Genomic DNA, 27236 nt, shown 5'->3' on the forward strand with positions numbered 1-27236 from the left:
TGTAGAAATGAGAAAATAATCCTTACCTTTGGGTAAAATGTTTAAAAGTCATAATGGACTTCCAGTCAGAAGTTCTTTAGCTTCTGTCATTCTTAAAATTGAATTTCTATTCTGTTGTTTATACAAGTATTTTTAATTTGCTTCTAGTCTTACCACAACATTCATGAGAACTTTGATGGTAGGGCAATCTAAATGGAGATCTAAAATTGCACATGTAAGGAAATGAAAAGTTATGTTAAATGAAGTACAGTATATTGTCTCAATCAAAAGCAAAACCTACCAATGTTTGTTTTTGCAGCTTCTTTTCAACATTGAGTAAAGACAGAAAACCCAATCTATTTTTTAGAAAAGCCTAGTTTACCCTATTACTAGGTTAATCTCTTCCGTAATAGAACCAGTTAGCAGGTAAGTACTAGTGCGAGATGAGACTCCCATAAGGCCTTTGGAATTATGATGCCAGTGAGATATAAAAAACTAAATAAATTGGAGTTTTAATATTTTAGATTTCTATAACATAGTTATACTAAGCCAGTTTTAGAATAACTGGCATTGTATTGTTTGTCCACCAAGGTAGAAATTACTTTAAGTTCAGTATTACCATTTCCATTAGCAAAAGGCACACAATACTAATTGTTGTAATAATTTTTGGAGTAGACACCCAGGTTTGAGAAATAACCTATTCTGAAAAGAAGAGAAATTGTGTCCAAATTTTATGATGATCATTGTCTGAGAAAGTTACATTATAAAACTGTTTTATAGTGACTTCCTATGTCTTTTTCCAAACTGTGTACTGAAATCGATTATAATCATCATTGGTAATGTTATTTTTGTGGTGCAATAAAACAGTAATCTTTTAGCTGTTTGAAGTGGGTATATTTTTAAGGGACATTTTTCTTATAATTTTTCTTAGTCATGGTTACAAAAGGCATAAAGTTCACAATTATTGGTACATGAGTCTAGTTAGCAGAGACTGGACCCTAAAGAGAACTAGGATGATGCAGCAATCAATGCATCTTTAAGCTTTAATGGCTGAGATCTAATGTGGACTCAGGATGTAAAGATGAGAGAAATCCTGGTTGCTTTTATAGATAAGAAATCACTGTACAAATTTGGTTGAAGCTGTATCTTCAGTGAGTCCCTGTAAAGACACTTGTGTTGTCTTTATTGAGCAGTTGGCCTTCATATGTCATTATTCAGATTAAACATATGCAAATTTATACAAGCTTTCTGTGTTTATTGATAAATGATGATCTCATATTTTGCCTGTTTCTGTGACATACAGACTGCAAAGTATAAAGTACAAGTTCTTTACATTTTTGTGAAATGCACTTGTAAGGATTTGCGTTACAGGAAAACACATACTTTCTCGACATTTATGACTGTATCTAAAAATAGAATTACTAAATACTATATTTGGTGAAGGTCACTCAGTCATGAACCCATGTAAGTTTGTTTTTTATTTTTCGTTAAATTTCGATCATGTGCCAAGGTTTCTCGGACATGAAAAGGAAACCAGAAATCAGACAGATGTTTAAAAACACTAAACACTCTGCAAAGGTTTGCATCTTTGTGGTTTTCTCTGCCATCCTGATGGTTCTTTAAGGTTCTGTCATTTTCAATCAACAGAGAGTACATGTGATCAGTATATCTGATAAACTTGTCAATGCCTCTTTAAAGCAGGATTCCCCAACCTATTCAATTCAGACCCCCCTGCTTCATTTCAAGTATCATCTTGATAAGACAGAGCCATGTCACAGGCATCTGTGTATAGCCAGCTCAGTCTACAACTAATTTGTGCAGGAAAAAATTAAATCAGGAGGTAAATTATTTCATGATTGCTCATTCCCAACAGAGTTGGGCATCATTCTGAAGAAAATATCAAATAATTGGTTTCAGGCCGTGTCAGACACATGCAATTCCCTTCTCTAATGGCTGTGTGTGGTAGCACCAGGCCTCAGGGGTCAGCAAAGAACTGGAAATAGCTTAGTGCCAGGCCCAGCAATAGAGAGACGGAGCACAGAGGAAATGAAGTGGCAATAAGTGCAATCCATAGGGGGAATGTGCTTCACTTGGAGTTTAATATATCGGTTCAGAATCTGGCAGGAAGCCATGCAACAATTGTTTACCTTTTTGTCAGCATCTGCATCTGTTCTGTTTTGTAAACAGCACTTAGCTCTCAGTCAGTAAATGCTGGAATCAATAACAACTGTTAAGGGAGTTCCTTATCCGCCCCCCCCCCTTTTTCATATTCTATAACAAATGCACACTACAAACAATGTTTGCCTTAGATTAACAAGGAACAGACATTAACAGGGTCAAAGGGATTTGGTTGGGAACATTTTATAGCTTCTTGGGTTTACAGTAATTATATCTGTGTGATTTGAATGTATTTTGTAACCTATCCAAATTAAACTGTTAAAAAAATGCTAGCAAGCAGTAATGAAGATGATTTTTTATAATTATCTTAAGTACTGTGTATAGAAAACTGCTGGCACTGTTTGTAATAATTTAGTTCTGTGCAATATTGTGTATTACAGCTGCTATGTAGAAATATTAAGTTGCCTTTTGCAGTTTTAGGAAATTACTGATTATATCCAGCAGTACTAATTATTTTAAACATACAGTTATTAAAAAAAAATTACACACCACAGTGAGACATAAAAAAGGGTCAATCTGTGACTAGTGCCTATAAAACTAAATATATCATTAGTAAATGCAAAAGAAAGAATAACACTACTTTTAGGTTCACTGTCTTCAGGGACAGAGAGTAAATGAATGCTGTCATAAATGCAGGATTGTTAACAATAGTTATGGCATCACTTAAAAGTGAATCTCACCAAGATCAGAAGAACACATTATTGCTAATGGGATTTGTGCATACATCTCCCCATGCTCTACTTTGAAAATTTACTCCTTAAAATTTCCCCATGCATGATTGCTAAGTTGTCTTGTTTTCACTTTATTAAACTACTTCATATCTGATTTAACCCAAACCTAATTTAGTTTTCTTCTGTTTTTACTTGTATAATAAGCATTAAATCTTAGGCTTTTCCATTAATTTTTGTCAAATGTATACTTCTTTGAATCTTTCATTGGATTACCATAAACCACAAATAAAATTGGGAATTATTTGATCAAGTCACTTAGCCAAACTTTACATTCTCTTGTCCTTTTTTATTTTATATGTCTAAGTGTTGAGTCTGAATTTTTCAGTTTTCTTGACAATCATTTTGCTATCTCACTTATCTAATTATTTTGATCAACATTTTTTTGATAGTTTGTCATTGTTTTTAAATAGATTTAATTAGAAATAAGAATTTGGAAATTTGGTAATAATGTTTTTCTTACTCTTACGGAGACTAGGAAGTACTTTGACTTCATTTTCTTGACTGTGTATTCGTTTATTTGGCATTCTGTCACTGCATATGATATTAATTAATATATGGTAATATACATACAGCCACAAGTTATATATACATTGTAAATTCATTATCACCTATAATATCCAGATTTCAGTGTTTTCACCATCATCAGAATCACAATCCAAATTTCATAAATTTGCACTTGGAACTCATTTATTTGAATGAAGTATAGCATGTTTTCAGGCTTAGAAATTAGAGAGGTGTTGCCTATCCAAAGATAGAGAATCTACTTTATTAATCCATCCTGTTATGACATTTATAAGATTCAATAAAAATGAAATATGGTTTAACACTGTTACATGCTCTGATCTGTAAATAAAATGAAAAAAATATATTTTAATAGAGTTTTGTTTCCAGGTTAGAATCTGCCATTGAAAACCATAGACAATATTTAGAAATCAACTTTCACCTTTTGGAATTACTTCCTTTACCGAGAGAAAAATAGTCATGTTACCAAATATCTCTCTTCAAATTTAAAGAATATAAAAGTGAAAGACTTGAGCCTCTGTTGTTTGTGCTTTGCCTCTTTAACAATTACTTGATAGGAATTAATCTCTCACTTTTGCCATTTCATGTTAAATATTTTAAATCACACCCTCATAATTTAGTATGCAAGTTTAAAACTGTTGTGATTGAAATTTTTATACCAAAGGTCAAAATATTCTAGGTTTTGAAAATAATCAAAGTGGCTATCCTGCATTTATGTTAACATTAAAATTAACAATCTCCAGCAGAGTCTGAAAAATTGTAGTGGTTATTATATCCTGATGGAATATGTAAGGCACTCATGGGGGGATGGGTATTGTCTGTGCATTATCAGCTAATTTTAAAAAATTGATGGTTAAAGGTAGCCCTTTGTTGTATTACATGAAGGCAATAATCATTATTCCCTAAGCAAAGGGAAAATTAAGTGCTAATTAGCAGATTATGAAGTGTGCACTAGTAGTTAGAGCATAAGCAGTATTTTCCCACTGATAGCAAATGCTATCTGGGGACAACAGAGTCAACAAATTGATTGCTGATAACTAATTGTATTTTTCAAATCCCGCAAAGTAATATTAAATGTCATGAGGTTACTCAACAATATAGCAAAGTTTCCGCATTGAAATCTTAACTTATAATAAACTTTGAATTTTCTTCTAAATTATTATTAGTTTAGAATTTATCCGATGCATGATTATTTACATGTAGTATGTTTATCATTAATTAGATCTTTTCCTTTAAGAACTTGCAGTTTTAATTAGTTATAATTTAATTTCTTTGTTTTTAATTTAAGATAAATCTTTGAAAAAGAGATATATGTGGCCCTCTTTCTACTAATTTTTAAGTAATTTGAATGATACTAGCTTTCACAATCATTAAAAGAGAATTGCTAAGTTACGTGTGTTTTTACAATTTAAAGCGGCTAACCTTTATTGATGATGTATTGGAGCTGACATATTTTATGCTCTTAGGTATGCCATAACTTAGATTTGATCTTGAAAATCAGCTTTTCAGATATTTTAAGTTGATATCTCCATGAAATAAAGGGTTGATTACTGACATTAACTTTTTAATATCATGTGGCCATAATTTCAAATATTAACTTTGATTTATAATAAATATAAGAGAATACTGAAAAAGGCTGCCTCTGTTAATATAGTTTTGTGATTTCTCAGGGAAAGAACATTTTGTACTTTTCTTCTTTTTTTTTAATTTTTTTAAATTTTTTTAAAGATTGGCACCTGAGCTAACATCTGTTTCCAATCTTCTTTTTTTTCCCTCCCTTCTTCTTCTTCTCCCCAAAGCCCCCCAGTTCATAGTTGTATATTCTAGTTGTGAGTGCCTCTGGTTGTGCTATGTGGGACACTGCCTCAGCATGACCTGATGAGCGGTGCCATGTCCACGCCCAGGATCTGAACCCCCGAAATCCTGGGCCGTCCAAGCAGAGCACGCAAACTTAACCACTTGGCCACAGGGCGGCCCCTGTACTTTTCAGTAGTTAGAATTGAGGATAGGAAAGCGTTAAGATAAAATTTGGTTTCCATGTTGAATCACTTGCAAAAATACGATTGTTTATATAATATCACTTTGGAATCACTCATGCCACTTTGTGATAAAAACAAAGACATACAAGGGCCGGCCTGGTGGCGCAGCAGTTAACTTCTCATGTTGCGCTTCTCAGCTGCCTGGGCTTTGCTGGTTCAGATCCCGGGTGCGGACATGGCACCGCTTGGCACACCATGCTGTGGTAGGCATCCCACATATAAAGTAGAGGAAGATGGTCATGGATGTTAGCTCAGGGCCAGTCTTCCTCAGCAAAAATAGGAGTATTGGCAGTAGTTAGCTCAGGGCTAATCTTCCTCAAAAAAAGAGAGAGAGACAGCTGCATCCCCAATTGATCACATCTAGCCTTCTAGCCTCCAAAGGGAATTCCAAGCATATGTGTCTCATTTTGGCATACTGGAAATCTTGGCTTTCCAAACAACTGTAAATGGCTGCTTTCTGATCCTCTTGCTTGGTATGAGTGAAAGCAAACTCAGTCTATGATTAAAGAAAGGAACTCGATGGTTAAAGAGAGGGACTTTACAACTTTCACTCCAGTTTATTGTCCATTGTCCCTTCACCCATTTGCGACAAGGACCACTGGACAACCCTTAGCTTTATACAAAATTCCCATTTATTGCTCAAATTTACTTTTTTTCAGTTACTTGTAACCAAAAACCTTGGTGAAATAAGATCTTCTCAATAAATGCCTTGGTTAAGATATCTTAAGGTCTCTGATAATATTCTCTTTATATCATTTGTTAAAAGCAGGGTGATTTATAAACTGATCTAATTGAGGCTCTTTCCCCCTTAGGTCAGTTTGAATTTTAGTTACATATTTATGATCATAATCCTTGATCCACAGGCTGGAGTCATAGGCGTCTCCCACACCATGCCCTTCCAGTGCCCTGCCACTTTGGACTAGCAGTGAGGAAGTCTGGCTCTGAGAAGTCTAGCTCCCTGGAGGATGCCAAAGCTTGGACAAAGCAGAGTGGACTCTTCCTCATTAGGAAGAGACCCATATTTGCTTCTCAAGAGGCAAGACTTTCCTTCTGAACCGTTAGGAGAAATCAGAGAGGTTCTTAACTGGTCTTCTCTAAAGACAACCAAGAAGGGACTTAAGGCATGAGCAAGAGTTTACAAGCATTCGGGAATGAGATTATCAGATAATGAAGAAGTAGTGAGTGCTGTGGGAAGAGTTTGAGCAGAGGTGAGAATTTCTGTTAATCTGAAATCAAGGCGAGGACACGCATCCTGATTTGTAGGGAGTGAGGTCTCACTAGGGCCTTCCCAGATGAAGAAATGTTCATGAGAGAAGAGGTCAGACCAGAGAGGAGGCGGCTCCACATCCAAAATGAACACCAGGAGCATTTCTGGAGCCCTGGTTTATTTTTGTTCATTTCAGAAATGATACAAAATGATACAAATGAAAATAAAAGCTTTATGAAAGGCTTGAATATGTTTCCTCATGTTAGCAAGGGGAAGGAAATGATAAAATTGTGATTGTTTAGATTGTTCATGGAAATGTTATAGGAAACATTTTCATCAGGAGATTATGTGAAGAGAGCCTAGATTTACATTGTGGGAATGGGAAGAAAGAGAAAAACAGATTTTGAAAATATTTTAAAGTATTTTTACTTTCTGTACAGTCTTTTTTTTTAAAGTAGTTTTTTTTTTTTAAGATTTTTATTTTTCCTTTTTCTCCCCAAAGCCCCCCGGTACACAGTTGCATATTTTTAGTTGTGGGTTCTTCTAGTTGTGGCATGTGGGATGCCGCCGATGAGCAGTGCCATGCCCACGCCCAGGACTCGAACCAGCGAAACCCTGGGCCACCAAAGCGGAGCGTGAGAACTTAACCACTCGGCCACGGGGCTGGCCACTCTATGCAGTCTTTGATGTGCCAGTAAACATGTAAAGCTATGCTAAATTATGTATTTCATGAACATTATAAATCTGAAATTTTTTCTAGGACATGTTTGGAGATTGTGATATCAAATATTTAAGATCTGCATTAAAGTGAAAATAAAGTGCTCCACTGCTAAAACTACATTTTGTTAGGAATGTTTTTATTACTTAAAAAAATTATCGGCTAATACATTTTCATTATAAAAATTAAAACATCAAATATGTATTAAGGAGAAAGTCGGAGTCCTTGCATTTCCTTCCGTCCAATCCCAATCTCCAGGATCACCACTCTTATTCACACTTTGTTAAACATTCTAGAATTTTTCTTATGCATATATAAGAATTAATATACAAATTTGTATTTTTTTAAATAAGATCAAACTAGACATATTGTTCTGCAATATGCTTTTTGCAATTAATATTTCATGACCTTCTCCCGTGTCAGTGCAATCTGGTCTGACTTTCTTTTCAATAGTGCCATGATATTCCATAATATAGATGGAGCATAACTTATTTGCATATGGCTAAACTTAAATTGATCTTATCAGATGGTTGACTCACTGGATTTAGAAAAATCTTAGTTTTTTTCTTCCCAACAGCAATACATGCCCACTGTTATATAAATATACATATACACACACACATTTATTTATGTGTATGTGTGTGTATGTACATATTTAAAATGTATAAACTAAAAAGTGTTAGGTTTCTTTCGCCCTCTCTACCCTTAATCCTACCACCCCAGAGTAATCCCTGTTAACGATTTGGTGTGTACCCTTCCACACTTATGTGCATGAACTCTATATATACATTCCACAAATTCCCCTGCAGTGTTTTTTTACTTACTGTATCATGGGCCTCTTTTGTATCAATATGTGCAAAATGATCTGCAGTATTCTTTTTTACAGGCTGCAAGCGATCGTATTGTATGATTATATCAGTTAGTTATTTATCTAACTCCTGTTGATAGATACTAGGATTTTCCCAGGTTTTTTTCTTTGTGTGCTCTTTTGAGTATCTTTGAAAGTTTTATTCCTAAAAGAGATATTCTTGGGCTAGAGAGTAAGCTAATTTAAATTTTGATATGTAAATTCAAATTGCCCTTCTCCAAAACCAATATGCTCACTGGCTTTTAACTACAAATATTCAGAAGCATGAATCTCCAGATTGAGGCATGTATTCATTTAGACATCATTACTCATGGTTTTCTTAAGTGTTAAAAATTCCTGTGTTCACCTGCCTCCTTCTGGCTTATTAAGGCTATTGCTGTCTTGTCAGCTATCCTCTCATGGCTGCAAAAAAAGGCCTGAGCAGAAGGATGGGAGTGAAGGAGGGGTACTTAATGCTCAGCATCTTGTAGCTGTTAGGAGCCTTGGAGAAAGACAGTCTTGGCTTTGTATTCCAGCTTTGCCACCTGGCAGCTATGTGGCCTTGGACAGGTTGCTTATCTTCTATGAGAGTCAGTTGCTTATACAATGGAGATGATAATAATAAAACCTACCCCACGGTCTCTGAATATTAATAGACATACTATGCATAGTGTCTGACACAAAACTAAGAGCTTTGTTATTATCATTATTTAAAACATAGGCATATATGCGTACTGTATTTAGCATTCAACTGACAAGATGATTTGACGTCATATATTAATGTAATGTTTCTAAACACCAGTATATGACAAAGGGCTGCATATTTGTGATTTTTAAATCAGTTTCTCATTGACTACTTCATCCTATCTTAAAAATTCTTCATATAAGGTTCTCTTGAAGTGCTATATTAACTTTTTCAGTTTAAAAATAATGGTAGTGAAATAGGATACATTAAAATAATAGATGTATCTGGATATCTCCTTTGTATATCCTCTTGACTCTGTCACTATGCATGAACAATGCCCGATCTAGCTCCAGCACTGATCCCACCCGGAGCTTCATACTTCTAGAGCTAAGTGCCTGCTCATCTGGTCCCTCGGATGTTCCACCGGCACTCCGAACACAGCATGGATAAACCGAACTCCTCCTCATTTCTCTGATCCCTGATCCTCTTCTCCAATCCAAGTTAATACCACTAATAATCACTCGAGCAGAGACTATGACTCATTCTCCCCTTCTGTCCGCCTCCCGACCAGCAAAAGAATCACCAAGATTCTTTGTTTTGCCTCACTACCTAAATGTTTGCAAGTCTCTCTCTTCTTCTCCATTCCTACCATCAAGGCCCAATTTAGGTCTTCATCATCTCTGTTAAAAGAGTTTTGTTTTTTAATTGGATTCCTTATTTATTCTTCTTTCCCTCTAAAACATCTACCAAGCACATGCCGCTTCCCTGTTTAAAGCTCTTCAGTGGCTCCTCATCACTGTCAACATAAAGCCCCAGCTACTCGGTATTAAAAACCAAGCCTTCCTTGACCTAGCACTTGCCTTCTCCAGCCTCACCTCATGCCTCTCCCCATCTCATATTTTTCACTCTCTAGGAACACTGAACTGACAGAAACTCCTGCTCATGCTGTGCTGTCTCCCACCTCCTTACCCTCTTCCTCCCCTTCTTTGCCTAATTCCCATTGATTCTTTATGACAGCTCATGTGTCATTTCTTCCAGGAAGCTTTCACTGAGCTAAAGCCCCTAATCCATGCTCCCACAGCATCTCCATATGCCTTTCTCAAAGCTCTTAGCATATTCTATTAAAATATCTAATTAGGGGTCTGTCTCCCCATATGGACTCTAAGCACCTCAAGGGCAAGTATTATTTATTTTCTCCAGCACCCAATCCACTGTTTAACACACGACAGGAGTTCAATGAATATTTTTTTAACTGAATCATTTTCTTGAAATAAATCAGTATTTGGAGGTATCATGTAGTAGTCAACTAATCAACTTATTAATTGAGCCCCTCCTATTTAAAAAATATTGTACTAAGATTAATGGAGATTCCAAAAAGTGTAAGACCTTTACTTCCCATCTAGACTGGGAAATAAAACATAAATAAATGAAAAGCTGCTGAGAGTTATGCAGACAAGCAGTTGCAGAGTTCTGAGAAAGTGATTTTGGCGTGTAGGCGTCCCTTCTGACTTCTGTCCAGGGGGATCAAGAAGAAATGGAACTGTGTTGGTTGCAGGATGGGCAGTATCGAGAAGCAGAAAGCAGGAAGAGATGAACTACAGTGTTCACTTTCTGGTGCTTTCCTGTAATGCAAAGTAGGAGATGTATACTGAATAAAGGGTTTATTTGGAAGGCACAACAGAAGGAAAATCTGGGCATTGTTTCTTAGGTGTTCTGGCTTCTCCCATCTCATCACTCAACCCTGAGAGTTCCGACAAGATGGCTTATTTTGAAGCTCGGTGCTACTCTCTACCACCCACTCCCACCTCCAGCTCAACTCTGGAGGAAATATTTCTTTTGAGAAAAAATACTTTCCTCCAAGCAATTTTTTCTGAAGTTTGAAATCAATTTAAAGGCAAATTTTATTTGGTGTCTTCAAGTGCCTTCAAATCTAGGACCAAAAAAGACTAACTCACAAAACAATATGAAGAAAAAGTATGTAGTACCATATTCAATTAATTACAAGTAATTTGTGTAAGACTTTAGTTACATAAGGAATTCAGGGAAGGGAGTTTTTAGTGTAAGGAAGAGCAAGCTAGAAAACCTTCATGAAGGATTTGGACTTGAGTTTGGCCTTGAAGAATAAGTAGACCTTGCGTAGGCAGAGGGAAAGGGAAAGAGCTTCCCTTGCAATTCAGACAGAACCAGCAGGAGAGATTACTGTGGCTTGTTGGAGACGGTGAAGAGACCTGTGCCTGCCGCATAGGAGCTATTCTACATATAATTTGACAAAGGCATAGCCAGGACTCTGAGCTTGCAAGTGACATCTTTGTTCTTCCATTCCTCATTTCTGCCTCTTGCCAGCAAACAAGGGAGGGACATTTATTAAAGGAAGAATATGGTAGGTCACACAATAGAAAAAAGAGCTAAATAATTCAACTTCTGGAAGGACAGACACTGGAGGACTTCTAGAGACTTGAGCAATTGGAACCTAACTTTCCAGCTGTATTTCATCATCTGTTGTCTTGATTTCTTTCTGTGTGACAACTTCATTCTCCCACCAGTTTCTCCACTCAGTAGGGTATGTGGCCCCTGGCAGCTTTCTGCTCACATCCTAACAGCTTCCCTGGTACCTCTTTTCAAAAAGTCTCAGGGAAGGCCTCTGATTGGCCAAGGCGTCAGCTTGTTAGTAGAAGGGAAAAAGGAATGCTGGGCAGACAAAAATTAAGGTGTCAAATAAATGGATGCCTGAATGAATGATGTGATACCTAGCGTAAAGACAGATTACAAAGAATCTTGAAAACCAGCCTTGATGTTTAAATTATACATGGTGGTTGTTAAAGGTTTTTGAGTAGAAAATTAACTTGAAAGAAGTGTTTAAGAAATAGAACCTGTCCAGTGATGTGTAAGATTACCTGAATGGGGGAGAAGGATAGAAGGAAACCACCGAGAAGACCATTTTCCCCCAGATCCACTTGTGAATTTTTATAAGAATTTATACTGAGGCAAAGCCTTAAAAAATGAGAACAGAATGGCTAAGTTGGAGCACAAGGAAGCAATAGAGATGCCAATGAGCAATGGTTCTTTTTTTTCCTAGTCATTTTATCAGGATTATGATGGTTTATAACATTGTGTAATTTCGGGTGTACATTATTGTTTATCAATTCCTAGAGACACTTCATCATACCCCCAGTAGTCTAATTTTTATCCATCACCATATGTATGTGCCCCTTTATCCCTTTCACCCCCCTAACCCCCATCTCCTCTGGTAACCCTAATCTGTTCTCTTTATCCATGTATTTGTTATCTTCCACATATGAATGAAATCGTAGTATTTGTCTTTCTCTGTCTGGCTTATTTCACTGAACATCGTGCCCTCAAGATCCATCCAGGTTGTTGCAAATGGGATGATTTTGTCTTTTTTGTGGCTGAATAGTATTCCAATGAACAATGGTTCTTAAGAGTTGTGGTTTCCAAATCAGCAACAGCAGTATCACCTAGAGCATGTTAGACATCTAAATTCTCAGGCTCTGCTTCAGAATCAGAAACTTGCTGAATCAGTAACTTCGGGAGCAGCCCAGCAATCTGTGTGTTAACTATTCTGCAGGTGATTCTGGTGCCTGCTACAATTTGATACTAACACAGTGCATTTTGAAGGTTCCTTATGAGCTTTGTGACCTTGAAAAACTTATTAACCTCTTCATGCCTTAGAGGTAAATGCTAATATTAGTGCTTTTCTCACCGATTTTAGAGGATTAGCATAAATATATGGAAAATGCTTACAATAGCACCTGGCACATAGTAAGCATTATATAATTTTTTTCTATTATTATCATTGATAGGACTTGGTGCTTAAAGGAAAGATCCAAATAAAAGATGATTGCTAGTTCTGCCTGAAGTTTACTTGGCTCTTGTTGACGGCCAAAAATTGTCCATATTATTCCAATGTGGATCTTACAGATTCAAACTGTTCAAAGAAATCATCTCCTGACTCCCATACTTTGTTATTCAATTGAAATCTGGTGTGATTGCTATTTTCTTAGGATGCATTCACATTGTTTCTCACTGTAAGTAACTTACCCTCTCTGAGCCTCAGTTTCCTCATTATGGTTTCAGTGAAGATTAGAAATAGCATATATAAAGTTTTTACCATATAGTATGTATTCAGTAAACAGTCACTCTTAATTATTCATATCTCCATTTCATCATCTTGCCTCCCCCTTTTTAATCATGGTTTCTCCTTTTGTGCATCAAGATGTCCGTGACTGTTTCTCTCTTTAGCAGTCTTCCTACTCTTCTAGGGCAGAGGTTATCCTTTCTGTAAAAGGATAAATAGTTAATATTTTGGGTTTTGCAGGCCATACATTCTCTGTCTACTGCTCAACTCTGTTGTTGTAGCCAAAGCAGCCATAGACAATATGTAAATAAGGCATTGTGGCTATGTTCCAATGAAACTTTATTTGTGGACACTGAAACTTGAATTTCATATAATTTGCACATGTCATAAAATATTCTCCTTTTGATTTTTTTCCCATCCATTTACAAAAAGAAAAGCCAGTTTAGCTTACAGACCATACCATGACAGGCTGTGGGCCAGATTTTTCCCACAAAGTAATGTGCCGACTTCTATTTAGAGGAAATTTCCTCCCCTCTGGCCTTTCTTTCTTTCCATCTACTCTTGTCTTCGTTTCTTCTTCATCACAACCCAGACACCAACAACACTGGACCCAAAATGCAATGCAAGTTGAATTCTAAAATATTTGTGTTTATTGAACAGTTTTAGGTTTTTTATTATAATATAAAAATCAAGTACATCTAAGATTTGCTATCTACTCAAAAAAAGAAAACGAAGTCCAGTAGTTTAATTTTTCATGTGTTTTTTATGTACTTTTTCCAATTAAAAAAATATTCCCGTGAGGGGCCGGCCCTGGGGCCAAGTTTGCATGTTCCGCTTCCGCGGCCCAGGGTTCCACCTGTTCACTCCTGGGCACAGATCTAGCACCACTCATCAAGCCATGCTGAGGTAGCATCCCATGTAGCAAAGCCAGAAGGACCTACAACTAGAATATACGACTATGTACTGGGGGACTTTGGGGAGAAGAAGAAGAAAAAAAGAGAGAAGATTGGCAACAGATGTTACTCAGGTGCCAATCTTTAAAAGTATATTCCCAGGAAATAAACCATAACAGAATAACAGAGCCCAGCATTGACCATTTGTATCAAAATAGGATGACAATCAACTCCTAATAATTTCTTCAGTTAGTTTTTACCTAAGGACTTTTCTTAGCTGTGAGTTTTTCTTATATATCTAACCTAATGCCTTTCTTCTTGCCTGAACTTAAATGGTTGAAGAGAGATCAATCTACTCTGAGGAGACAGGGATGGCCACAGGAGCTGACGGTGACTGGTATGAGGCATGGCCCAGTTAGTCACCCCCATGCTGCTTTCAGATCTTACTCTGTGCCTCTCTCCTGTCTGTCCCACAAGGACACCACATGTGGTGTATGTCACATGGTGCCTGGTGCATTGTAGGCACAAGGCAAATCTTTATTGAATTAGAAGTGAACCCCATTTAAAGGTGCTTTTTGTAGCTCATAGGCCTTTTGGGGGAAGACTACGTAAAAGATGATACAAGGTGCTCCAAAGTCAGATTTGAAGTTCGAAGGAAATGCGACTCTGCTTTTGTGGCAGAATAACTATTTCTTAGATGAGGAAGGCAGCAAAAAGGTAAAATAACCATAAATTTGCTCAATGGGGTATCATCACACCTGGTGACTGGCTTCCGTAATTCTAAGGCCTACCCTACTCTCTGTTAGAATAATGAGCTCATGAGGACAACTTTCCAGGTGAGTACAAGATATTGCTATTATCACCATGGCTATCTCTTTTCATATTAATTTTAACATACATTTATACACATTATAACTTGCCTACCTGATAAAAAAGTGTAAAGAGAATCTTATTCTTTATTTTTTAATGTAAAAGAAAAAAGTTCAATCTCTTTTGAAAGGTTATGATTCATTTAGGCCTTAGACTATAGTAAAATTGAATTGTTAACTTAAAGTTTTTTCTATAGGTTTTGGTCACGATAATAGAAAGTAACACATATGATAAGAAATATAATTAACTGAACTCTAGCAAAATTTGAGACCAAGAAAAAGATATTAGGATTATATTTCATTAATAATGTGTCATTAGCATATGGTACTTAGAATTTATACCCCATTTCATTACACTAGAGATATCTTTTTATGAAGATGTTCCCTGAAAAAGTAAGCATATCTATGTATTTATAACTGAGAGTTAAACCAGCATAAAACAAAAGAAAAGTCAGTTGAGAAAATATTCAGAAATTTGCCCTAGATACATTTCTCAATTTTGGCTGAAGTCAAATGTAAAGCCATTCTTTGATTAGCATCTTCAACTAACAGTGGCCACATCAGGAGTCAAATAGGCTCTCTCAAGTTCTGAGAAAAACAAAATAAGAAAGAAAATAGAAGAGAGTATTATACCCTTGGTAAGTGAATGAGAAGTCCGATCCCTTGTTAATGTAATACTGACAGCTTTTGCCAGAGGAGATGGAATAGAGTGTGGGAAGATTTTGTTATCATCTAACAGCACGTTTAGGTGACATCCAGCGGAGCCACTGTTGGCCTGGGAATCATAAAAGGGGAATAATAGATGCAGTATCTTTTTAGTTTTTCTCATTGACCTGGAAGAATAGCTTCAAGGTGACTCTATCTCTATACTTTTCATCCAGTTAGGTTTTTCTTGGTATGTGAAGCAAGGAGATATTTTGGGTCCCTCCAAAAGTAACAGCAAACCTCCCTGTCAGGTGGGGGCTTTTGGTGCATTGTGAGGATTTATTCCAAACCCAGCAGTTCTCTCTGTCCATATCTCTACCTGTCTTTAGATCACGATTACTTATCCTGTCAATGGATGCAAAATTAAGTGGAACAAGTATCTTGGCCTAGAATAATCAGAGGAAGAAGGTATAAAGAATGCAAATATAGTATATACTAGTAATTCAGCCTTTTCTAATAGAATATACGACTATCAAAGCAGTAGCCACTTAGTACTAATCAGTGTGTTTGTCTAAGTTCCTGAAAGAATAGAGCCACTAGTTACTCCTTAGTTTACCCCTCACCCTACCTGGGGCCTATGTTAGAATAGCCAAGAGAGTTAGTTGTCTGTATAATTGTTTTGAAACCTTTCATTATTGTCACATGGGAATAGTGATAAGATTATGAGGTAGAGACGAGACAAGACCGACTGTTCTTGCAAAGGGAAGTAGAAATTTCTAGAAGCTACAGGTCTCCTTAGTGGAAGGGAGACCTGTGGAACCTTCTTCTCATAAAGTCAGACAGACCAAGGCAAAGGGCCTTATCCAGATGATTATATTGTAAAAAAGATGATGACCACACATACACAAAAACAAAACCAATGTTTTGAAGGGTTGGCATAGCAAAGAAGCAGTGGAAAGTCTTGGAGTGGGGCCACCATTCAACTTTAAGAGTGTTTATGCTTAGAGATGGAGTCCATTAAATAAGAGTAATATTTAAAGTAGTCTGTAGTGAAACAGGTCTCTGATTTGATATTTATGGTTCTTTCTCCTCAAAATATTTTGTGTTCAAATTGGCACATAGTAATTAATATTAAGCTCATTCAATATAAGTATTTTACTAAAGAAGCATGTGTATGGCAGGAGAAAAAGCCAAGTAAAATGAGTTAAAAGCAGTTGGTTTTGTTTCCGACACTCAGCAATATGTATCATTTTGAAGTCATTCACTCATGTAGGCACTATGATGAATAGTGGAAATACAATAATGGGAAAAAAGGTCTCTGCCATTCAGGAGATTAAAGTTTCAAGTGATGTCTCCCAAATTAACAATTACAATGTAACATAGTAAGTGCTAAAAAAGAAGGTTATGTACAGGGTCAAATAGGAGGAGCAAGGAGAATAGGAAACCAAGCTGGCCTGGGATCTGAGGGCAGACTTCTCAGAGGAGATGATAATAATATTTAACATTTATACTGCTCTTACTACCCCTCAGGTACCGCTCTAATGTATTAACACAGTTGAACCTCATATGCTGTTGAGGCATAGAGAGATTAAGTAAGTGTCCCGTCACAGAGCTAGTAGGGAGCACTGTTAGGGTTTGAACCCAGACCATCTGGCTCATAATTCCATATGTTAGCCTCTCTACTGTACTACCTCCTGTGCACTTCAGGTAGTGCTATTATAAATAGCAGTACACCACATAACACAACATGCAGGGAAAAACGGAAGTGGGGCAAAGCAGAGAGGACAGAGTTCAACTTCCGCTTCTGAAGTAAGTGTTTTCTGAATTCAAATTCAGAGTAACCTTTTATGAGGCTCACCTTTCCCTATATATAGTTCCTTCTCCGTTCTCCCACCATTAGGAAGAGGGGTCCTGTCCTTATCTGTGGGGTGTCTAAATTCCCACATATTCAGTTTGTATCAAGTTGCATTTTCACTCAACTTTAAAGATATTTACTCATCCTTTTAATCAGTTATTCACTCACTCCTTCATTTACTCAATTGATTTTAGAGTTTTACCCTATCTGTTTGGGTGGTAGTTATGAAAGCTGCCTCAAAGGAGATAAGAAATAATGAAGTCAGTTTTGAAAACTAAAGTGGAAATATTCTTTGTCTTAGTTTTACGTCAAATGCTTTCCTAGTCATATAAATTTGAAAAGTAACTACAGTTACAAAAATAATGCCAGAGAAAAGGGGAAAAAACACCTTCAATTTCTTCCTAGTGTCTGTGACAGAAAACAATGCCTGCAGGTCCTCCTTGATTTTCCATCTTCACGTTGGGCTTACATAACAAAGAAGGTATGTGGTGTCTGCATCCTGTTCCCTCCCTAGCTGTGTGGTTACATGGAAGCCCGCACTCAAGGAGGCACTGAGCTCCTTCGGGCCACTGGAAAAATCACAGCGTACTCCAAAGTCCCACCTGCTCTCAGGAAGTGACTTGAGTACTGGGAAAAATACTGCTTATCATTTGTTCCTATGTGGTCTCTGCTGACTTCTTATTGTAATATTGTTAAAAAGTTTTCTTTACTGGAACAAATATATTCCATTTGGATTATGTCATGAATTGCATCTGGGATAATGAGACTTTCAATAGCTTTTGTGTGTCACCTCTTTTTTACATCACTTGTCTGGTGGCACCAAGAATACTTCCTCACTGAAAATGGATCCATTTACAGTCAATAATAGAGTGGCTAGTGTTCGCTTTTCTTGGGAAAACTAAAATGTGCACCTTTTATCCTATTATACTGATCCACCAGCTTCAGATTATCTGGTTTTCTAGCTTCTCATTTTCTCCTGTATCTTAATGCTATTTTTAACAAGAATTCTGTTGCTAATGGTTTTGGAAAATAATATGTGTACTTTCAGCTGCAACCCGTATTTTTATGTTTTGTCTGATTTAGCTAGGCTTTGATTTTTATTTCAAATGCTGCCTTGTTGTGGATCAAATGTGAGAAGCCCTAATATGTCCTTCTAGATTTATTTTCAATGTCCTTAATTTTGCTACAAGAGAGTAGAGTTAATATTTTAACTATTAGTAACTAGGTGAAAAACACCTTTAGGTGTATAATCTATAATATATATTCTTTATGAGTAGTAATATCTATATATATGTGTGTGTATGTGTATATATAAATAGAAGAGAGAGACTTTCTATTTTGTTTTTTATTTTAGAACAACAGTTCTATGAATATATGCATATTTTTTTCATGGTGAAATTTTTTTCTAAGTATAATTTTATTTTTTAAATGCAAAAAAATCGTGTTTGAGAGTCAATTGTATTGATATACTCTGTCAAGTTCCCAGCTCATCATTGTTTTTATATCCTTTTGCACACATCTTCTATATTAGAAATAATCTTCAAATCTATTTTGTCAAACAAAATACTAAAAAGAGTGTGTATATAATACTTTAATTATTTATTTATCTATTTATTTATTTATTGACTTACATCTATAAATATTTATTGTTTTGAAGAATGCATTTTAGGATTAGATATAAAAATCTTTGTTTGTTCTAGCCCAAACCTAGCTGTTTCTGGGACCCATGGGATTTTATACATTTCTTCTTTTGACCAGTTTCTTTTGGGTGCCTACTTTTTGCTGGGTTCTTGAGATATTATAGTGAATAAACTGGACGTAGTCTCTGGCTTCATGGAAATCATTTTGCGTTTGTGACAAATGTGCCTGAAGAGCTCCAACTATTCTTCAGACGTTTCTCTAGGAGCAGTTCTTCTTTTGCCCAGGGCCAATGTGTAAATAAATAATAATTTATTTATCTTAGAAATTTCCTACAAACATTCCATATTTCTTCCAGACATAAAAAAAAAAAATCATAAATTTCTTGACCACGGAAAAATTGGAGAAAGTCATTATTGTTTTATTCAATAGCACTTCTTTGGCTGACTTGCAAAAACCAAAATCCACGTTTTCTGATGTCTAGAGAGTGATTTTCAACCACAAGAGTTTTTACCTAGGGCTCCTGGATCCCTCAGGCAGTGGTCTTAAACTCTAGTGTGTGGAAACTCACCTGGGGTACTTGCTTAAAAGGATCTGGAAATGACCCAGGAATTTGCATTTTTAATTATATAGAAAGTCCTGCACCACACCACCCTGTGAGAGCCATGGACAGACTTCAGATGGTTCTGTTTAGCCCTGAAACTATGACTACATGGATTTTTTTCAACAAGAGGGTCTATGAGGGTTTAGGAGACTTTCATTAGCTTCTCAAAGCAGTATGCAAAATACTGATACCAGCTCAATACAAGGTTGACATAAGGGAAGCCATACTGTAGAAAAGAGACCATGTTGTAACTTTGAATGACCTCTGATAAACTAACCCAGCTGGATATGCACCCTCCAGGAGATGTATGTGCTCTGTAGATTTTATGGCCCCTCCCAGCTGTGATAAGACAATAACTTTGTTCTTTGAGTTCCCTGGGAATGTGATGACCCCTGGACAGAGATTCTATACTGCTATCCATGACAACTGAAAGATCCGGTGTGGTGACTCCCAGTCCGTAACACCAGAGAGAGAACATTCCTAACCCCCTCCCCTATAAGCCATTGGCCTATATAACTGCTTCAATATTCTGCCCTCTTGGGGGCCAGCCCAGTGGCGCAACGGTTAAGTGCACGCATTCTGCTTCTCAGTGGCTCAGGGTTCGCCGGTTGGGATGCCGGGTGTGGACATGGCACCGCTTGGCAAAAGCCATGCTTTGGTAGGCATTCTACGTATAAAGTAGAGGAAGATGGGCTTGGATGTTAGCTCAGGGCCAGTCTTCCTCAGCAAACAGAGGAGGATTGGCAGTAGTTAGCTCAGGGCTAATCTTCCTCAAAAAACAAAAGAAAGATTCTGCCCTCCCCTTAAGATGGTTCTTTTGGACATTAGTCCCCCCATCTTCCACCTTGCTAGCAAGCTGTAATAAAACCCCTTCTCTCCTACCACCTTGCCCCTCAACTGTTGGCTTGTCTTTGCGTTGAGTAGAAGACCCCATTTTGGCGGTAACACTACCGTGATGCAATTAGGAGCAGTAGTTTCCAAGTGGAGGCGGGTACTGGTAAAATCAGTCACACAGCCAGCAATAAGAATTCACAGTGAAACACCTGGTAATGGGAAGAAACACTACAAAGCCAATATACTAATTAGTTTTGTAATCCAGAGCAGTGTCCCCTAAGCAGTTATTTTTGAGAAAATCCTAGAAGTTACAAGATGTGTTGGTAAACTGATATTCATTAGTCAAAAAAGTTTGGGAAGCGTTGTTTTAAAATTTTTTACATTTTATAAAAGTAAATACTAGAGACTTTAATATACTAATTTGCATTGTGAATCACTTTAAACAGTATTTAGTGTGTAGTGATTCCCAAACCTATTTGATCATAGAACCCTTTTCAAATGATTATCAGCTTGAGAATGCCCATTAACAGAGGGAGGCATTAGTGTGCCCATAGTGTCCAGCATAGAAATAAGTAATTTTCATTGTAACCCTATCATGAAGAAAAATTTAAATTGTGTTCTAAATACTCTAAGTAACAGGACAAAGAGAATTTTATATGTGCGTTTTAGAAAAATTTTTATTGAAATTATCAGAGGGGGGTGCTGACCTGGTGGCATAGTGGTTAAGTTTACGTGCTCTGCTTCAGCAACCCAGGGTTTGCAGTTTTAGATCCCAGGTGCAGACCTACACACTGCTCAAGTCATGCTGTGGTGACCTCCCACATATAAAATGGAGGAAGATGGCACAGATGTTAACTCAGGGACGATCTTCCTCACCAGAATAAATAAATAAATAATCAAAAATAAAATAAAATTATAACAGGTAAGGAACCCTCAACTCTCTAGTTATTATTTACATGGACTTAGTCATTGCTCGTTGATGGTAATTAAATAATATCTTACTCTAAAATGGAAACGATTTTTTCTTTATAATACTCTTGGGAATTAGGCGAAATTTGTATTTCCGAAGAATCATAGCTCATCCTATAATAAGACAACAATAATTATTTCAGATATCTTAAAGCAATGATTGGTGGCCAGCTAAACATAGATGCCTGTGTGTAAACATGTGTGTCCAAAATTTCTTGAAGCAAAACAGCTTCATGGTGATAAAAAAAAAAAAAAAAAAGATAAAGTCCTTATTGACTTAGATGGTGAAGGAGAACTCCTGGGTTGCTTGTATCAAGATAAGGTTTTACGGAGAGGTGACTTGAAGGAGAGGAGTAAAGAAATCTTGAAAGAAGGAGGAAAGAGTGATTAATTTAGTAAAGGCAAAAGTAAAGGGAATTTCTGCTGGGGGAAACCCTTTTCTAATCTGATTAACAGTGAAGAGTTGAAGGAACAGAAAAATAGATATGCTTAGGCAGATAGAAATCATGAGCTAAAGTGTGATGATTAGAACACTAGTCCTGTGAGATACTGTGGGGAAAAGAAGACAAATAAGTTTGGGAAATGCCATTTCATCCTTTGTGTTTAATTTTGCTTTGATTGGACTTTCACAAAATGAATTTATCACAGGATTATTTTCCCCATAATTTAAGAACTCTCACGATACCCCTTGGGAGAACACTGAGCTAATAGTAATAGGAAATAAAGACCACTACGAATTAATGGAACTCTACCATAATCTTTGCTTCTTTGGGACAAAAATGATTGGATTTAGGTCATACATTTTACTCTGTCCTCTTTCATTATTAAATTATAAAGAGTCATTGAATTAAAATATATTACCTTACAATATTGTTGCACTTCTGGAATACGAGATCCTTCTGAATCCAGGTCATGAGGTTAAGACTTCTTCATGTAGACTCCTCAGACCCTACTTAATTTTTAAACAAGTAGCACTGGTAGTTTGTAGTTTTTTGACTCAAAGATTTTTTGGGGGGGTGAGAGGAGCTTCTTTGCTTACTTTATAAATATTCACAATACTTCCAGTTTATAAGTGAGCTACACAAAGACTTCTTAAATATGTTTAATTTCTAGTCAAACTATCAAAGAATTAGGAAGAATTCTTAAAGTTTTTGAAAATTTGGCTTATAAACATTTTAGTTCCAAAAGGAACATCTTTAAGTTTTAGAAAGTTAAGCCAGCCCTGCCATCTACATGAGCAAAGCTTGAAAGAAATCAAACAGACCAAATGAAAATCAAGCAACAGCTAAATGAAGCATAATATGTTTATTTTCTTTTCTTTTCATTTTTGGGTTGTGACTTTAACAGAAAACCTTACTTATACGTGTTGGTTGTACATGCTCACATTCTCTGGCATGCCTATGGAAGAATGGTAGATATGAGAAGGGCTGTTAGAGACAGACTTTGGCATATGTGGAGCTAACATCAAATTAGAGACGACATAGAGTTTTTGTAGGTACTCGTAAATTTTTTAAGCCTTTTTTTACTCTTCAAGAACAGACTGAATTCCGCAACTTAAGTTGGTTGACAAGTCTCTCTCATATTATCTGCAAAGATACTATGACATCTTTGGTCCTCAGTGAAAAACTATCATACGGTTACAAGTTTGATGTCACCATTTTAAAGTTTAACTGAAGTGAAGTAGATTGCCCATAAAATTGTTATATTTCTGGAACCTTCCTTTTAAATCCATGTGATGAAGGTAATCTTTTTTCACATGGAATCGCTAGACCTTATATCATTTCTAAGTAGCACTCTTAATATTTTCTCTTCAAAGGCACTTTATGCTTACTTTATATGAGTTTACAAATTTTCCAATTTGTAATTAAGCCTCAAGACACTATTTAAATATATGTTTTAAGAAGTGGCAATAATAAAGGAAGGATTCTTTAAGTCCCTGAAAACCTGGTCAAAAGAGCCGTTTGGTGAGGTCAATCTTATCCTCCATACTCTTAAACAGTGTAAGATGTTTTCCTATCATATTAAAATGGTAGTATGATGATGAATACCATAATTATAAAAGGAAAAAAATTAACCTTTCTTTATCTTAAGTTGTAGTGTCCTTATGAAAGCACTAGATATCACAATTATTTAAACAAGTTATTTTTAAACATGATTTCATGAAAAATATAGTCTAGATTTAATAGCTAACTTAATTTACTTCTTTTTATGGTATAAGAACAAGTCTTGTAAGGTCGTGAAGACATGTACCTTTTATCTGGTTTTTTTTCCTTAAATTTTTTGGTTTAATTTCAGACTTAGAAAAAATATCCAGATTCTCCAAATGTTAATATTTTACCACATTCCCACATTTGCATTCTCTCCTTTTCTTAAAACTATTTTTTTCAGGAACAGAGAATATTGTGAACTGAATTATATACTTCAACGTGTATTTCTTAAAAACAAGGGTCTTCTTTTTTATAACCACAGTGTAGTTGTCTAAATCAGAAAATTAACAGTCTTGCAATAATAGCATTGGATTGTAGATCTTACTCAGATTTCACCAAATTACCCCAATAATGTCTTTTATAATAAAATAAAATGCTGGTCATGTATTGATTGCAGTTGTCATGTCTTTTTAGACTCCTTTTGACTAGAACATTTCCTAGTCTTTGTGTTTCCTGACACTTTTGAAGAGTACAGACCAGCTATTTTGTAGAATGTCCCTGAATTTGAGTTTGATGTTTCCTTGTGACTAGATTCAAATTATGCCAGACTTTTTAAAAAATAGAATTGTATAAGATGTAATTTTACAAGAACAAATCACATTCCTGTTTATAAGTCTGAAAATCAGTATAATTATTTGTCATGTTTGCATCAAACAGAATACTCATCTCCAACTTACCAGAAGAAAACACTCTCCTAGGAGATTTTATATGTATTTCTTAAAGAACAAGCTTGGTTTAATTATTGAGAATCTTCTCAGTTTTGATGGTTTATAGAATCATAGCTTGTTCTAATATTTAAAGAGAAAACAAATAAAATGTACAATCGTATTGATCTTCTCTTTTCAGTTGCTCCTGAATGCCCAAAGAAAGGAAGCAACTTTTTCCTTTCCTTAGATGAACTCAAATTCTTATCACAGCTCGTAGAATCATTTGTGAAGCTGGAAAAAAGTGTCGAAGAATTGTTTGAAGAAATGTTTTTATCGCTCAGGAGACCCAGGAGTACTTCAGGTAATATGCTCTTTTGTTTAAATTTCTAGATCTAGACGGCCAGCCCTGTGGCGCAGCAGTTAAGCGAGCACGTTCCGCTTCTCGTAGGCCCCAGGGTTCGCTGGTTCGGATCCCCGGTGTGGACATGGCACCGGTTGGCAAAAGCCATGCTGTGGTAGGCGTCCCACGTATAAAGTAGAGGAAGATGGGCACGGATGTTAGCTCAGGGCCAGGTTTCCTCAGCAAAAAGGGGAAGACTGGCAGTAGTTAGCTCAGGGCTAATCTTCTAAAAAAAAAAAAAAGAAAATTTGTAGATCTATAATTCTCCCTGTTGTTCCTTCCTGCTACTGAAGCTATCTCATTACTTGAAAAAAAATGCATAACAGAATTCTTTAAATAAACTTTAAAGTGTAATGCACATCATGAAATTACATTTTTATCCTTTATATGCAGCAAGTTCCATAATTCTAATTGACAAAACATCATAAGTCAATTCTGGATAATTGTCTTTAGCTAAAATTAGATTTTTTTTTTTTTTTTAATTCCAAGAAACCCATCCTGGCCTTGGGAAAGAATGAGCAGATCAGATGATCTAGTACCTCTCCTTCTGCTGCTAGCAGCCTGATGACCTTGAACAAAATATTTTGTTCCTTAGACCTCCAAGTTCTCTTGGAATGATGGTGTGGGACTAGACTAATTTTCTCTTTGTTTTCTTTCAGGATTAGATGCTTTAGATTCCAATATGTTACGTAGGGTTGTGAGGATTACATGATTTCATGTATGTAAAGTATTTAAAAGAATGTCTAGCATATTATAAACGATAAATCTGAGTTGTTACAATGGTAATTATAATATCTTGTTTTTAGTTAGTCTTAACAAAATCGTTTTGAAGAAAACTGTACCATGTGTGTTGAAATAATGTTTCTAACATTAAAGGTAGAATTCAAAGGCATAATGGTTAAGACGTGTTCTCTGTTTTCAGATCTGTATTTATAAAGATTTTCATCTATATCAGAATGAACTACACAAAGTTCTGTTTTACATGATACCATATATCATTTTTAGGAGAGTAAATATAGAGAGTGGCTGAATTTGCAAAACAAAATGAGGGAAGCAAGTGATTAACAATCAATCTAAAAATTTCAAAACCTAATTTCTTAGTAAAGAATTACATTTACTTTAATATGTTTATTTTTGTATTTCTTCATTTGCTTTCCCTGGGTAATTTATGTTAGAAAGTTATAAGGTTGGAGTTTGTTTGTTTTATAATTAGCATAACTTACTAGCCTTCTATGTTTCAGGTTAAGTTTAAGTAGCACTGTTAAATTGTAAAGTAAATAATGTAGATCATTTTTCCAAATTTGGAGATAATTTGAAGAAAAAATGGAGGAGGATTATAGATTTCTGACACACACAAAAAAAAATCCAATGGGAAAATAAAAAATATAAGACAGAAGATATGAAAATTAAAGGACAGAATGGAAAAGTAGATTTAATTAGGAGATTATGTAAGCCCTAGAGGATCTTCTACATGAAACTGACTGGGTCTGAATAGAGAAATATGGCATACTAATTTTTGACTGACATGTTGGCGCCTCGAGCAGTTGACACTTGGTGTTGGTGCTCATCCATCATGCCTGGCTAAGATTTGGCATTCCTCATTCACATCTCTAGCAGATCTTTTCTGAGGTGTGGATCAAGAAAGAGAGTGAACTCTAAAACATCTAGACTCCTGCCCATTTGGACTCATCTTGTATGGCTCCTAGGCCAGGCCCTAGAAAAACCAGATCAATTCTGAGAACTTTATCCATCTTAAGGGCAGCATAATTCAAAATTAGAAGTATGTTAGAGAGGTATTGGAAAGGTATAAAACTGAAATGGCCAAGAATTGAAGCAAAGGGTTGATAAATTGATTTCAGAAAAAAAGAGAAAAAGAAAAAGCTGGTTTGACTCTATCAGGTTAAGATCAAGCAATGTTGAGGCTTCAAAATACATATTTGAGAGCCATAGTTACCATTATTGAATAAAATTAACAGAGCAAATATATAATTATGCCACTTTATACTGTTTTACCCCAAATTTGTCATCATATAAGAAGTATGGCAGATAAAAGCAACTTCAAAATCACATTAATAATAGTGTACTGTAGAAACATATTTGTGGATTATCAAACATACTATGTGGAAGAAATTTTGAAGGACAGGCATAAAAAATTTCAAAGTACCAGAACCTCCCCCACGATATATGTGTTCTTCATTGTTGAGATTCACTTTTTTGTAACAAAGCCAAAATTTATTTAATCTGACATAACTTTATTTAAATGGCTCCTTGAAGATAATGATCTTGAGAGAAATTCTCAAGAAAATCTAAAGTGTTTCATTCAGTGTAGCCAAGTTAATAAATTCTTATCAAAAACATTGGTTTCTTAAATCAGGAAGAAAAAGATTCCTTGAAATGGATGATTAAAGAAACCAAATGTATCTTAAGTTATCCTGATAGTGAATGTTTTACTTAGAAATCTTGTGTGGGAGAGGATGGGGGAAAAAAAGATCAAGCCATTTGGTTTCCTGTGTATTTCTTTTGATTGGAGCATATTTTGCTAATAAAGATCTTGGAAAGAGTTGCCTACTATGTCTATGTAACCAAAACAATGTGATGAAAAGTGAGGGTTTTTTTTTCATTGTTCAGATGTTTTAAAAATATCCAGGTGTTTAACATCACAGAGAGAAAATA

At 35.8% G+C, this 27236-nt stretch overlaps 1 protein-coding gene across 50 annotated transcripts in view; it reads left to right on the plus strand.

Moving 5' to 3' along the window:
• KIAA0825 overlaps window positions 1–27236 on the plus strand; it is a 372314-nt gene that overhangs the window by 74481 nt on the left and 270597 nt on the right. For all 50 annotated transcript variants that reach the window (XR_011425683.1, XR_011425670.1, XR_011425685.1 and 47 more), the window contains one exon: window positions 24363–24524. Coding sequence is in view for 31 of the 50 variants with exons in the window: in XM_023617995.2 (XP_023473763.1) it covers window positions 24363–24524 (162 nt within the window). In the remaining 19 variants the exon portion in view is untranslated. The remainder of the gene's footprint in view (window positions 1–24362; window positions 24525–27236) is intronic.

This window comes from Equus caballus, chromosome 14 (assembly GCF_041296265.1).
Source record: "Equus caballus isolate H_3958 breed thoroughbred chromosome 14, TB-T2T, whole genome shotgun sequence".
NCBI lineage: Eukaryota > Metazoa > Chordata > Mammalia > Perissodactyla > Equidae > Equus > Equus caballus.